The sequence below is a fragment of the Diplotaxodon limnothrissa genome, linkage group LG8, assembly GCF_057381915.1.
Source record: "Diplotaxodon limnothrissa isolate DT_005_m linkage group LG8, D_limnothrissa_male_GT1.1, whole genome shotgun sequence".
Lineage (NCBI taxonomy): Eukaryota > Metazoa > Chordata > Actinopteri > Cichliformes > Cichlidae > Diplotaxodon > Diplotaxodon limnothrissa.
Window position 1 is genome coordinate 32,623,457 of NC_140603.1, and position 15,881 is coordinate 32,639,337.

At 47.1% G+C, this 15,881-nt stretch overlaps 2 protein-coding genes across 4 annotated transcripts in view; both read right to left on the reverse strand.

Annotated features, from left to right (window-relative positions):
• LOC146627474 (hepatic leukemia factor-like) overlaps window positions 1-1,329 on the reverse strand; it is a 14,670-nt gene extending 13,341 nt beyond the window's left edge. For all 3 annotated transcript variants that reach the window (XM_085361741.1, XM_085361740.1, XM_085361738.1), the window contains exon 1: window positions 1,017-1,329. In XM_085361741.1, coding sequence (XP_085217867.1) covers window positions 1,017-1,158 — 142 coding nt within the window. In that variant the 5' untranslated portion in view covers window positions 1,159-1,329. The remainder of the gene's footprint in view (window positions 1-1,016) is intronic.
• An 8,770-nt stretch (window positions 1,330-10,099) lies between these two features.
• Window positions 10,100-15,881, reverse strand: part of stxbp4 (syntaxin binding protein 4) — a 58,372-nt gene continuing 52,590 nt past the window's right edge. Inside the window, exons 21-22 of the mRNA XM_085360295.1 lie at window positions 10,873-10,930; window positions 10,100-10,256 (exon numbers count right to left, since the gene is read on the reverse strand). Of these exons, the coding sequence (XP_085216421.1) occupies window positions 10,100-10,256; window positions 10,873-10,930 (215 nt within the window). The remainder of the gene's footprint in view (window positions 10,257-10,872; window positions 10,931-15,881) is intronic.

Here is a 15,881-nt window from a genome sequence, read left to right on the forward strand (position 1 = left end):
ATGGTTCAGCGTGACCACAAGAAACCAAACACGGGCGAGACGGCAGCCTCAAACCCCCAAATACTCTGAACTCTGACGGCCTGCAGACGACCAGCAGCTGCACGACGCTCTCAATAAAGTCCTTGTTATTAACCGAGAGGGTGGATAAAGTCCAATCACGGACACACACAAAGCCCAACAGAGTCCATCAGGACGAGCACACACAGGTGACTCATTACCTGAGCTTCAGTAATAACTTAATAAAACATCTGAGATGTGAAGAAACAAGAAAACTGAGCTCTGGAATATTTTCTTCTGTGTCTTTATATTAAAGGACGCTTCCAACATGGATTCTAATCGGAATCAAAAGTGTCAGGTAAATCTGGAGGTCATGACGTCGATTAAAGGACAATGATCACTGATCGGAGCTCACGTCTACACCTGACGATACAAACTCATAAACATGTTATAAACATCACGTACAGGCCAGAGGAACAGGACCTGTGTGCAGTGACAGGAGACGTGTCTCACGGCGCGTTCACATATTTGACTTTCGGGCAGCTGGCTGCAGAAAAGAAGCATCTGAAGGAGAATATCGATATTTTCCGATCACTCTTTGAATTATGAACGATCAGCCCGAGCCGGGTAACATTCAGACGCTTGTTTTGCAACATGAAAAACAGAAGTTCACAGCTGGGCGCAGCACGGGGCCGCTTTCCTGAAATCCTCCAAAAATGACACAGAGTCTGGTTGGCAGAATCGTCCCCGGTTCCTCGCGGGGAATTTGCACTTGTGACCTCCGTGTTTGCGAACTGCTCTGCGTGAGAAGCGAGTCTGACACACACCTCAAACTAAATTATTGCCCCACACACAGGCAGAGGTGTGTTTGCAGGTGCTTGTTTGTCACGGTGCGCGTGTGACCTCGGCAAACACTGACTCTTCTTTCTTCTCCTGCTGTGGAAACTTTGCTGCTGACGCACAGTTTAAATGTGACACACACACACACACACACACACACACACACACACACACTTCACCTTCGTGCTGCAGCGGCAGCTTCACTGGGTTCTCCAGCAGCGACTTGAGCACTCCGTGCGTGGCCATGGGCAGGAAGCCCGGGCTGAGCGGGGTGAGCGGGCCGGGGTGTCGGGAAATCTTCTCCATCACGCCTCCTTGCATCGGGACTTCAGTCTGGGAAACGAGCCGAGCAGAGCCGCAGGTGTGACACGGTAAGGTGAGCGCTGTCCTCGCGTTGTGGCCTCACGTCCACGCGGAAAGGAATCCTTTCAGAATAAAAGTTGCTGCTCTCAGCACACACGACCTGCTGCGTGCGCGTGCGGCGGTGCCTGACCGGGCTGCGGACCGAGCACCGAGTCCATGTGTGAGAACGGAGGACTGCTGACGTCAGAGCTGGAGCCATAACCCCGCCCCGCTCTCTCTCTCTCTCACACACACGCCTTTGCTGAGCGTACTGCGCATGCTTCCTGCGCAGCGACAGCTTCATGGTGAGAGTGTTTTCCCTGTTGGAAGTGAAGTGAAAAATCTCTGTGATTTTCTGAAACCTGTGGAAAGTTTTTGCTCTGAAGGTGAAAAAAGAGGGCGTGGTCGGAGCTGAGGTTCACCTGAGGACTTAGGCTGAAAGCAGCTCACTGTCCTACAGTGAGTTCACCCTCAGTGAACTACAAGGCGCCCTGTAGGTTTAAGAGAGGTGAAACCTGTAATGCTGCTGATGTAATAGTTTTCCTCTTATTTTGCGGTCGCCGAGAGCACGGCGACATCCAGCCAACCGCCTGAGTTATGCCTCAGCGGGAAATCTACGTTTAAACTTCTGACCTAACCACAAACCGCTCCTAACGCTTCCACGTCACATGAAATTCACATCGTAGCTACGGGTCAGGTGGACGCAGCCCGCAACGACGCCGAATGGCGAGGATGAGATGAGAGAGAGCTTTTATTTGTCAGTTGCAGTTGCCCACACCCGAGATGACAGACCTTGCCAACCGTACATACAATACACAAACATCACATTGGGGAGACAGGTCAGGCTAGGTAGCGAGGAAAAAACCCATCAAAAAGTGTAACACAAAGGATAATCCAGGAATGCACAGATATCATCACACGTAACAATACAACACAGACAAGCAACATGGGAGAATATTCCAGTGTGTAGTGTGTGTGCGATCAGTGTTGATTCTTGGATGTTTATCGGTTCAGTTCTTGTTTTGTTCAGTGTTTCCTGCTTCATTTTACTTCCTGTTCCGTATCATCCCTGAGTCGCGCTCATGTGGGCAGCATTTCTGTCTGTTTCTTTCCATTAACGCTCATTCTGAGCAAGCTGCGTCTGGTTGATCTCTTAATGTTTCTGATCTGCAGACTAAACATCCAGAAACTTCCAGGAACAACCAAACCCTGAAAGTGTTTTTGTCTCTCGTGGAGTTTAAACTTCTCTCTGCTCTCAGCAGTTAAACCTTCGTGATCTGCAGACGTGCTGACATTTTATCTCTGAAACCTTCATTCAGGCCTTTTTATTCTTGTGAAATCTGCTTCCTTTAAAATTCACACACACACACACACACACACACACACACACACACACACACACACACACACACACAGCCTGCAGAGGTATGCTGGGTCACGTGAGTGGGCCGGCTTGACCTACTTTTGTCCAATGAGAGCCCGCCGTGTCCCGCTCTTCTCCCCCTCCTCCCCGCCCCTCTGTGGCTCAGTCACGTGGAACCTGGCGTGCTTCAGACAGGGAAAAACAAACGCAACCCAAGGAGGAGACAAGATGAGGGAGGGAGGAAGGAAATGAGGAAGCAGAGAGAGTTTAAGACATTAAAAATGTCAGATGAAACGTTTCAGTGAGGGAAACGTCTCCGGACTCAAACCTGCAAACACGTAATGAGCTTCAGTGATATATGTGACGGTGAGGTGTTTGGAGAAGCAGGGTCGCTCAGGGCTCCGCACTGATTGGTTCAGGTTTGAAGAACACGATTGCTCCGCTCAGACCTGCAGACCCCTCACACAGGTCCCTGCTCCAACCAGGCTGCAGCTTCAGAGCCCAGACCTAAACCCTGAACACCCTTCTGTCACTTTATTCACGCAGCTTTAACACAGCTTCATGTCTGTCTGTGGATGGTTAGGTGTGGGTGGAACGAAGGAAGGAAGTGAGAAAGGAAGAATGGAGGGAGGGAAGGAAAAGAGGAGAGCAGATTCTTCTTCAGAGGAGATGAAAAAAGAGATGAGACGAGCAAAAGAGGACAGTCGTGGCACATGTAGGGACATCTCGAAAGAGTAGGACTGTTCTTGTCGTCAAAGGAGCTTGCAAAGAAAAGCGTCTGGACTTCTTTAAGTTGCTTGAAGACACAGTTTCACACCTTGGCCCAGATGATTAGAGGATCATCAGGGGGTCCTTTTGTCCCTCTGTGGGGGGAAACTCCCACTAGGTTTATATCTGGGACTCTCCACCATTTGACCTTAGAACTGAAGAAGCTTCTCGGATGAGAGGTGAAACGTCTTCAAGCAACTTAAAGAAGTCCAGACGCTTTTCTTTGCAAGCTCCTTAGACTACGATGACCTGGATGACTGAGAACCTTCACAGACAAAGGACTGTTCTTCCTCCCCACTGTTGCCAGCTGGTGCCCATAGGGAGTCAGTGTTGTGGTTTCTCTCTGACCACCATGAACAGCATCAGAAAGTGATTTCTTGTGTCCTGGACTTTGGAGCCTCGTGAGGCCTGATCTGATGTGAAGCTCGTCTAACATGCAGCCATATGTGACGGTGGACAGAAACAAACAACAAACCCCTCTCAGCCTCGCTCTCATTAAAAGCTCCTAGCAACAGCGTTTGTTAAAGGATGGGGATGTTGTGATGACCTTTTTGAGAGGAAAGTAGGGCAGCGGCGAGACACGCCTGCTTCAGAGCGGGGACTGGGCCAAACACGGTTCTGACTCATCCCGTTAACACGCACGCTGCACCTGTGAGCGCCTCGCTAACACACCTGCTGAGGACACCTTCAGGCTGCATATTAAGGCTGTATCCCAATTCAGGGTCTGCAGCCTTAAAGTACGCAGCCTTAACCATCCTCAAGGGCCGCGTACTCAAAGACCGCTAAGGCCGGAAGTGCGAGGCTTGTGAAATGGGACGGTGTAGCCTCCGTCGCGCTGCCCAGGTTGCCTAGCAACCATGATACTAACAGCTGGAAACGTGTCATACAGCTGTGTTTGACAGAAATGAAGGAGAACATATTTTGTTCATTTGTTTGTTTCTACATGAGCTTTGATCATTCTCTGTGAGATTAAGCTCAGCTATTGAACGGCGTATATTTTAAAGTAAAGGCTTTAAAACCAAGTTAGTACAAACGTCACTAATGTCACATGACTTTGCCGACATGTGGCCAACAGTAATGTTTAATGTTCTTCGTTATTAAACATTTGCACATAAATAAGTGACATAATATTCAGTACTTAAAGTTTACTCTTCGGGCGCCCCTCATCTGCCGTTTTTTTTCGGCAAAATTATCCACACCCACCGCCGCGCTATGCATTCTGGGATATATTGGGCCACGAAGTCTACACCGCCATGTCCTTAAAATTCAGGGAAATGAAGGACGCATTTGAGGGCTGCATTTCGAGCAGCCTTTGAATTGGGACAGCCTTCGTCGCGTCGCTGTGACGTAATCGGCCTTAAAATGCGGCCTTTAAGGCTGCAGACCCTGAGTTGGGATACAGCCAATGACTACGTTCACACTGGCCCGGATAGATTTGAAAACGGCGTTTTCGTCTGAAAACGCTCCGCGTCCACACTAGTTGTGCGTCCACATTGAAACGTCTGAAAACGCTTACGTTCCAGTTCTCCGCATGCGTTATTTACTTTCCGGCAAAATGTCGAGGAAAAGCAGCGAGTTTTTTAAATGGACTAACAATGAGGTGGAGTTGTTGCTACGAGTAACACAAAAGTACAAAGTTGCAAACGTGAGTGAGAATTAAATAATTTGAAGAAAAGCTCTCTGGAGCATGTACAGGACAGTACTGCAGAGGGTCATCAACACAGCCCAGAAGATCACTGGCTGCTCTCTGCCCAGCCTGGAGGTCACTGCAAACTCTCGGTACCTCAGCAGAGCTGGCAATATCATCAAGGACCACTCTCACCCCAGCAACCAACTGTTTGAACTATTACCGTCAGGCCGACGGTACAGGTCACATAAAACCAGGACAAACAGATTCAGGGATAGCTTCTTTCCCAGAGCTATCACCGTAGTAAATAAGCACAAAAACAATTGAACCTATTCCATACCGTCACTGTCATTATATTATGCTGCTATTCATACTGTCATTATATTAATGCTGCTATCCTGTATATATTGTACATACTATTGTTTGAGTACTTGCGATTATTTTATTGTACTTTTTATATTTTACATTTATATTTATTATTTATCTTGCACCAAGGGAGTGCCACTCCAATTTCGTTGTACTCTGTACAATGACAATAAAGGCTATTCTATTCTATTCTATTCTATATTAATCTTTAATACGGCTGTCAAACAAAACAACTGCTGTGTAATACCCTCCACTATCTTAGTTTAATTGGTCACATGACTGCATCACATGACTGCATCACATGACAAACATGCGTCATCGTTTTAGAAAGTCTCCGTTTTCACTGTCCACACTGCGACAGGAAAGCACTGTCTTCAGATGTATTCGTTTTCTGAGCGTTTTCAAAACGCTGCGTTTTCCTTGGGGAAACGCAGCCTCAGTGAGGACGGGAGGCCAAACGGAGAGAAAACGATGCGTTTTCAAACAGCCTAAAGCTGCACTGATCAACACTAACACCTTCATAACAAAGTGTTAGAGCCCACACGGAGTGATTTATGAAAATTCGACAAAGCTAACCCTGTGCGCTCTCTGGTGTCCAGCAGGGGGCGACTCCTCTGAGTCTGATTGTACAGAAGTGAGAGCAGCTGTGATTCTAGAGACTGCATTACAGCGTGTGTGCGTAGGCTGAAAACCCTGCTTGGAGGCAAACAGACACAACCGTATCTATAAATTGGTATTTAATGCTAAATAACAGCCTTCAGCTCTGTTACTACAGTCATTAAAAATGTTCAGGTGAAGATGGCCGCTACAGCTGCCTGTGTCACCATCCACCTGTCAGTCAATCAGGACACGCCCCCAATAATGCAAACTTCACGTCTTTATACAGTAAACATGTTTATTACTGCTGTAGTGTGAGCGTTTGGGGATTGACCCCCGCTGGACGTCAGAGGAACTGCAGGTTTGATGGTGGGTCAGGTACTGATTTTGTCTCCAGGATTTCCAGGAGCTGCTAATTGTGATCGCCTTGTTTTGTTCCCACATCAGCTACGCTGCAGTGTACGTGTGCATGCGCAGGTCTCCTCTTTGCTTTTGTCCCAACAGTTTACAACCAAATTTGACGTTACACAACCTGCAAAGCCTCAACCTGGATGCTGAGAGGTCTCAGATTGCATCAACCTCTCAGTCAGGCATGGATTAGAAAGCCGGGCCCAAACAGATCAGTTAGATTGGCCTGCTTAATAACATCAGTGATGATGAGTCTTACAAGGTACCAGCAGGTCAGCGCTCCATTCAGGCCAGCTTTGGTTATGTAAAGCAGAATTTCAGCCGTGCAGCAGGATTATATGAGCGTGCTGTTGTTTACAGAGAACTATTAAAACTGAGCCACAAACAAGGCCTGCAGTGGAGGCGAGCTCCGGGCCTCAGAGGGAGGATGCACAGACTGAACAAATGGCTGATCCATTTCAGGAGTGCAGTGTAAGAAAGCTGAGACAAAGACAGAAGAGGAAGAGAAATATGTGATGGAGCAGAGACGGAGAACTTTGATGGAAGGAAGCAGGAAGTAGATGAGACCCTAAACCTGCCCGAGTCCAGAAACGAGTCTGAACCCGAGCAGCAGGGCTGTCGAGCATCAGGCCGTGTTTAGCTACTGTTATGTGCATGTTTCACATTATTACTGTTTGCAGCAGCAGCACATATTCAGAGCTGCACTGAGCTGGAATCGAAGCTTGAGCCCGAGGCAGGAAGATTATTGGCTCGGGCCTCGCATGCACTATAAATACTGCCATTCAGCTCACACGGCGGCACATTCGTGCACTCCACGGGCGACGAACACACACATCTGTATGCAAAACACGACTCGCCCAATCACGTCTTCACTCTGATTAAACTCATTATCCTGCAGACAAATCAAAGCATAGAGTCCAGCGTGAAATGGAAAGACAGCGCGCGAGTATCGATCCACAGCGATGACATAATGCTCCGCAGTCCAATAATAAAGCAGCATGTGGGACGGCACAGCGGTGAAATCATTCCGGCGTTTCAGTCATGCTTTGTGATTGTCTCACATCCCACCACACGAACATGACGAGTCTTCACTTTCACAGGAAGTTACAGTAAATCTGTTTTTATGTGTTTCTCCCTTTTTATTACCAACTCCTGATGAAAAATGATGGATGATTTTTCTTGGTTACTTTTCTTCCGTTTTTGTTGTTGTCCCGTCTCTTGGCTGCCTGAATTCTCGTCTTCTTGACTCACGGCTTTGGTGGAAATTTAATTCAACTTTAAACAAAATGTCAACAAACACCTGCGTGTGTTTTAATTCACTATAACCTGAAGTCATGAAGAGAAAGACGTACAATTCAATAACATCTCAACTATGTTTATTATTTATTTTCACAGTGACCCGGAGGTTTTCATCATAACAGCGTCATATTGAAATAATCTTCTTTTATATTAGGAAAAGCTGTCTGCAGATTAAGGTGTAGTTTAACTACATGTACATGAAAACACCGTCAGCTGTGAGCCCCCCGCTCTCCTCACAGACGAAACTGAGGAAATGATTTGATTGGCTAAAAGATGTCATGTGGGATGAGTTAGAACGCACGTCACTGGTGTGTGACCATTGTAGAAACAACAGAAACACGTGTACGAGCGAACTTGAGCAAAACAAAAATCTAGAAAAACAATCTAGTTATAGCTCCGAGTCCATATAGAGCCGCATCCAGACCCAGATCTGGACCAAGGTCCACCTATTGGGGACCCTGACCTGACTGGTGGTTACTTTAGACCTGGAGAGGGGAAGTCCAGGCCTCGAGGGCCGGTGTCCTGCAGCTAGGCTGTCGTTATCGCATGACCAAAAGAAAGACGACTGCAGTGATGCCAAACGTGACTCTGGTGTTCAGCAGCCACCATCCTTTTAGTCATGCAGAAGAGTTCATTTAAATCACTTTAATATTCCAAACTGATAATGTAGCCTAGCTAAGCCAGCTGGTCAACGTCGTCGCTATCAGAGTGAAACTAAGTACTTCATATAAACTTTTTGTTGCTGTCAGACAGCAGTGAGCGAATAAAAACTGCTGGTTTGACGTATGGAGTCGCCGCTGTTGTTTAACTCGTGCAGAGCCGCCTTCTGTCCGTCTGTTCTCCATCTGATCGATTGTTTTGATCCTCTGATGTTCCCTTTCAGGCTGCCGTGCGAGCGGCTGCAGCCAGAAAAACACTTCCTGTTAGTTTGAACAAGTTTGTGGCAGCAAACTTCACAGTGACCCTGAAGGACAATTCAGAAGCAGGAATGTCGACCTTCTCAGATTAGCTGAGCTCTCAGCATCCACTGACAAAACCTTCCTGTTGCTGGGAATAAAAGCATATCGAGCGCTCGGCGAGGCTCTCCGCGACGAGAGAAAAGGCCGGAAACTGAGCAGGGACAAAAAAAGGAGGCAGAGGAGCGCTGCAGCAATTTAAAACATAATGAAGGAGAGTCGAGACGGGCTGAAGTGGTCAAGAAAGAACTGCGCTCACACTGAATAGAGACAAATTACATTCCCAGAATCCTCAGACCTTCATAATTCTCCATTTTTAATGCATGAAGATGTTTTCTGGAGAGAATGACACAACCTTTACAGAAACTAAAGTGCTTTCAGTTTTTCCATCATGGTGAGCGAGGCGCTGCCGAGGCTCAGAGAACGTTTTACACGGCAGTAAAACAAACAGACACCTGCAGACACGACTCAGGGCGTGAAAGTTCAACCTAAATGTCTTTGTGTTCATGTCAGAGACCACAAAGCTTTCTAATGCAGGTCTGTGGGGCAAATGCTTCTGAGTCACCAGTGCAAAAAACCTGCAACATTAATGAAATGCAGAGCTTTTATCTCGTTAGCCTGTTTGCTAATACATGTCTTAAAGGACACACAGATGTTTTATAGTTTATAGCGCTCATAGTTTACTGACTTTTCTGAGACTCTGACCTCAGGGGGGCAGGGATAGCTCAGTAGGTAGAGTGGTGGCCCCATGATCGGAAGGTCGGGGGTTCGATTCCCCTGAACAGCTACCCTGAGGTACCCCTGAGCAAGGTACCGTCCCTACACACTGCTCCCCGGGCGCCCAATGGCTGCCCACTGCTTCACTGAGTGAATGGGTTAAATACAGAGAGGGATTTTCCCCACGGGGACCAATAAAGTACACCTTCTTCTCATTATTACAGGCTTTATGTTTATTATGAAAATCCACGACAGGAACAGGAAATATGTAACAGGAAGTGAGCAGAGGAGGCGGTTGACTTTCAGGAAGTCGTGTTGCTTAAGTCATGAGTCGGCGCTTACTGTAGCTTGGCTAACATCACGTGCCAGCGATACACCGAAATGTAAACTGAAGCTCCGCCCAGAACATAAAGCTGGCGCTGTTTGCACATTAAAGCTAACGGCTAGTCGTTACTCCTGCTGCACGAGTAACACGCGTGAAACAAATATCTTATTTGTTATGTGTCTTTATTTATGAGTTCTTTTTAAGAAAATATGCCAGTGCAGCTTAAAACATCGACGAACGCCCTCTGATGGAGAAACTGTGCGTCGTCAGTGCTAACATGAAGGGTGTCTCTTCACTTTCTTGCTGTTTAAATGTTGACACTAGCTCAACGACGAGCCCGCCGGGCTCTTGTTAGTAACCCTGAAATGATGTTTGCTCGCAGACATACATTTACACGTTGAATTGCTTTATAACAGCTATAAATGTATATAAATATAAGTGTCACATGACTGCAGTAATGATAGAGGAATCGGGGATGGATGGCGAATTGGCTCCTACATCTTCATCTCTGCGGTCGGGTTCTGTCTCTGCTTCACCGCCTCTCCATCACACCCTTCCCCCACCTCTGAAGTCTCCTGAGGTGGAGGCGTCAGCTCCGGGGCGCCGCCGCTCGACCCGGGAGGGCTCCATGATGTCGTCTGGGTCACGTGACTGTCGAAACAGAGAAAAAGCAGCTTGTTCAGCGTTATCGATCGCCTGAAACTGAATCCTCCTACAGGAGCTGTTTTGTGAAGTGAAAACTACGAAGTGTCTTCTGGCAGCAAAATGAGATTTAAAGTTTGACTAATGTGAACTTCCTGTTTCACAGCGAGCTCTGCAGGTACGCCGTAACTCCTCTGAAACCTTACAGTTACTCAAACTCAAAAAAACATCTACAGTGAAGTATTTGTAGGTAAATACAGTCACATTGTTATTTCCATTTACTTCCAGGATCCGTATTATTAACTGAAACCGATCAGCGTCAGTATCATCTTTGTGCTCTGATGTTCAGATCATTACAGACTGTACTCCGTAATTATCCCATAAATCCAGAGTTGGACGGCTGAATTTTCAGGGACTGTGGGGAATCTTTATCCAGCGCCTCGTTCTGTTAATCCCATCTGAAAGAGGCTTACAGCAGATCCATCGTTATCATCCAGCATTATAGCCCTGGATATAGTTTTGGACATAATGTGATATTTGAATATTTGAACTTGTAATTACGAGCCCAACAACACAATCCCTGTATGAGGTTATTCAGCCCATGAAGGTGTGAAAACACTCTTACTTGATGTAGTATTTCACTCCGTCTGCAGTGTAAGCTTCCTCCCAGCCGTAGGGAAGGCCTGCAGGGGAAAATTAAATCTTATTTAGAGCTCGTCATGTTTAATGTTTGTTCTTTCTGGACGTGGGTGAGATCGTGTGTAGTTCCACTTTATCCCGACGTAACGAGGCCAGCAGCTCACAAACACACAAATATCAAGTTTCTATTCAGCCTGAGAAGCTCCACTGCTCCATAAAACCGTCACCCCGAGACTCCACACTGATCTCTGCTCTCAGAGAACAAAACAGGTTTCAAATGCTGCCCAGAGGACATCAGAGCAGAAACTGACACCAAACGTCTCGTTCAGAGTGGAGGGTCTGTGGTGATTCACGTATTACTGATGTGTTTGGCTGGCTTACCGACATTCCCCTGTCCTCCTTCTGTCCATATCCGGCTATCCGTCCTCAACACGTGTCTCACTTTTTCACTATTTGCTACATTTGCAATATTCTGTTCAGCCAGCTGGAGGATAAAGTGACTGTAATCGTACCTTTGCAGATATATTATTACTCCATCTATCTTCTCATCCTCACTAATGTGCACAAGCGCTGGTTATTGATTCAGCAGTGACCTCTCAATAAATAAATAAATGATGACAATGTAGAAATGCCAAAAGCTGCAGTTCCTCTAATGTCCACTGGAGGCTCCAAACATGAGTCAGTCCTCAGAGACAGATGTAACACTCGTGATGTCCCGGAGTCTGTTCTGAGATGAACATTTCCACAATCGTCGTCACCTTGGTTCCTAAAACCCGGACGTGACCACGAAGATGTTTCTCACTGTTTAATTACTTACCAATTAGAACTTTTCACAGCTTCACTGCAGCTGATTGGTGTTTAAGTTCATCTCTTCCATTCAAGCTGTGACTGGAGCAGCATGCTAGCAATCAGTGCAATCACATGGAAGTTGTTGCCAATCAGTTGGGGAATACTGGGGAATATCAGTGGTTGCCAGGAGCTCCCTGATCAATCTGTAGACCTGTGAGACTTGAGCAATAATTTTCCCACCAACTGCCATCAACCTCCAGCAACCACTCGCAATCAGCCAGGAAATACAGATTTTTCACCCACGACCGGAGGTCACCAGACGGTTGCAGACCGGTCTCTAGACCTGTGTGACTGAGGCTTCACTCACTCGATCTTACAGGATTGTCACACATCCAGAACGGCAGATATGTTAACATCACGTAATCCTCAAGAGGACCAGAAATCTTTTTGCAACCATAGCTAGCGTCATCTGGTGGCCTTCAGATGGAAGACAGTTTTCCTCCTTTCAGAACAATGTTCCTGTACACACTGCAGCTAGCAGGCAGTGCTTGCCCCTGTCCACATCACCATGTGCAAACAGGCTACAGTTCTCTAAAAAGGCCCAAACTCTAACCTTAACCACCATCGATTAGTCCCGTGTGTGCGACGTGTGTACAAACGAGTGTGGTGTCTCGTCTGTATGACGCCGTCAGGTATGAACGAGCACTCTTACGACTACACAGGAACGCGCTGAAAGACGACATTTGCAGGATAATCCTCCCAACCCCAGAGGACGAGCTTGAAAATGCTGATGGGGAAACACTTGTCTTACAGCCTGCAGTCACCACAAACGTCGGGCAGCAGCATCCCATAATAAACAGAATGTCCGTGTTATTGTTTCATATAAAACAAACGCACATTTTCCCTCGTCGGTCTCACAGACACGAATTAGAGGACACAGGTGTCGTTACTGGATGTAATAAAACGTTCCCACAGAGCTGTGTCAGCCTGTTTCTGCCTCTGTGCTTCCTCTGCAGGCCATCACATAATCACAATAACCTGCATGCGTGTGCATGGAGATGGCTCAGCGCCGGAACAAACACCTGACCTGCGGTTTCACCCCGGCGGCCTGAGCGCTGCAGGGAGGCCCGTGAGACGGGAGGCAGGAAGGGCAACATCGACGAGGGACTGAGCAGCTCCTGGAAACAAACGCTCTGCAGTCGCAGTTCCATGTTTTTATGCTCGACCTCCACACGACCTCAGTAAAAACCCGCAGACAGGAAGTGAGAGCGCATGACTGCTGCAGGAGGAGATAATCATGTTTTTATCATGCAGCCGAGTGTGTGTGTGTGCAGCTGACTCAGAGCGTGCGCATCCATGTGGGTTGCGGTGGGAACTCGGTACAATCATGAAGTTCGTCAAAGCTAAAGCCCTACGTTTAAGAATAAAAACTAAAACGATTTTTAAAAACTGGGAGCACGCTCCTGACTCGTCCACTGAAAACACAGAATTCCCGTCTAAAGCATTTTGGGATGGACGGAGGATCCGCTCCCACATCTTTGTGTCTGCAGTTGGGTTCTGTCTCTGCTCTGCTGCTGCTCCATCACGCCCTTCCTCTGCCAATTTGAAGCATCGAGGGTTCCTGGAGCTGGCTCGAGAACCCGGTTTGGAAAGTCTGACGGGATCAAAGTCCCGCTGAACTCTGAGACAAAGTCAACGTGGAAAGTCTGACCACAAGAAGCAGGAGACAGACGTGTGTGGAAGCTGTTTTAGCCTTATGTTTCTTGAACTTTGGGTGACTTGAAGATTGAGGATAAAATGGTTAAAAGACATCAAACAGTTAAAACTTTGGTGTCTGTTAACCTCTGGGTGGTCTTGGGTCGATTTGTGCCATTTTTCATTGTTCATTTACACGCCATTTGCACTGTGTTGAATGGAATATAGCGAAAGTCTGCAAAAAAAAGTTCGGTCACATTTACTGTTAAAATTTCAGTATGACTTCCGGAAATTAGCTTCAGTGGCTAAGCTACAGACAAACTTACACTATCGGTCCTAGTGGTCGATTTGTGCCCCATTGAAACCCATTATAAACGCTATTTTTCACGGCAAAAAAATTACGGTCAAATCGATCGTGATCGGTTATGTTTCCGTTTCCGTTTGCAGTACTGGCCTTAGAGTTGTAATTTTTTTATTTGTCCACCGGGTGGCGCCCTTGCTCCACATTTGACCCCGGGCTGGAAAACAGCGGGCTGCTTAAACAGACCTGCGGGAAACGAAGCCTCATTTCCGGCGTGCAGCAGCGGCTTCGCCCGCTGATCGGGCGGGACCATTTTCGGCCCCTAGGACCGTTTGAGGGTGCATTTTTTTTTTAATCAACAGGAAATGACGTATTTGTTGTGACGTGGTACCGGATGTGTGTGTTGGAAAAAGGGGTCCGACGCAACATGCCCCGGTCATCGTCGGGAGTTAACCCGGGAGGATGCACTGATTTCGGCCTAGAGGAGGAGCATTTGCCGCCTGGAGACCATTTTCTGGTCTTGAAAAAAAAAAAAAAAGGCGATCGAAATGAAGGTTGGTGCCAATCTTTAGTCCATCTAAAGGCCTAATTATAATAACAATCAAATATTACTTCAAATGTTTTTTTTTAAAAATATTCCGTTTTGTTTTGGGGGGCTAAAAAAAACGGTGCGCTCATGTAATTAAACTGCGATTAAAAGGGTTAAAACCCCCGAAATATAATTAAAACTTTACATGGATAGTTCAGGGAGAAGTAGTTTTAAAAGATTGGCTAATTTAAAGTGGAATAAAATATTAATATATAAATTTTTTATAGCACTTTTTTGGGCGTGGTCGATTTGTGGCTCTAGGTCCGATAGTGTATGCATTTTTCTAGGACCCCCCAGAGGTTAAGGCCCGAAAAGAGAATATACACCACAGGAAGACCTGCAGGAACCCTGCAAGTGAAAATGATCATTCATTACACACTCCGTGGGAACAGTTCCCTTTCACTGAGCCATGCTGCTGGTGAGGTTATTCATTTTTAACGTCCACAGCAAAGTTCAGCAGGGTCATTCAGACTACGCTGGGTCCATGTGGCGGTGGATACCATCGCCACGGTTAACCATCCAGTCTTTAATGATGACGAGGTTTAAAGCTACAGCGCATTGCCTTCTGAGTGCACGATGGATCTCTAACGCTACACTTCTGAAGCTTTGGACAGATCCATTTCAAACACGCCAACAACTTCTGCAGCTGACCAATCACACGAGCCGAAGATGAAGTAAGGAATGACCAGCTTCCCTGCAGATCTCTCCTGCTCCAGTTCAGGAGTAACGTCTATAAAAAGCTTCCTGTGTACCTTCGTGGCGTATTAGGTTCAGAGAACCCCGATCTGGGATTTATTGAATATCCCGTGTCCTCCTGATCCCACCTGTGTGAGCGCCTGTGAGGATGACGTCACACAGACAGGAAGCTGAGGCGGTGCAGGCCGAGACTTGTTCAGACACACAGAGTAACTTCACACAGATGCATTTTGGGAAGCGAGCTGAATGAACACGAGAGTAAGCCATAGGAGGCGTTGTTGTCATGGTAACAGGGTCTGAGTCGTCACAAACGAGGAATGAATGAAGCCGACGAGCCTGCTGATTGTTTCTCAGGCAGGGAGCGTGTGTGTGTGTGTGCCAGGTTTACACAGCTTTGTGAGGACGCCGCTACACTTATAGGGACCAAATGCAGGCATGTTTGAGACTCACAGTGTGGTTTTAGTGGCAGGGTTGCAGTTGGGTTATGGTGAGGGTTAGGGCGAGGGTTAGCGTAAGCGGCTAGGGAAAGCATTATGTCCCCACAAATGCATGAAAACAAGTGTGTGTGTGTGAGATCTGATCCTGAAGGTCTGCGGTTTGTCTCCGGTGGTCAGATCCTCTGGAGCGATAAAACTGAACGAGAGCCAGCGGTCTGATTTTAAAGCCGAGCAGGTTTCCAGGCAACCAGTGGTGTGATGAAGATGAGCTACAGGTGAGCGTGATGAAGCTCCGGATCAGACTGACCTACTTTCTCTGCTGATTATCTCTAACAGGACGCCTGTGTCCCGAGCCGTGGCTGTTAATTATGTAACAGCGCCCACGCGCTGATGGAGGGAAATTAGGTGACTGTGTCACAAACCTGCTGAATGCAAACCAAACAGCTTTCTCCAGCAAATACACAGAGCCCAAAGAAGGACTCCATCAC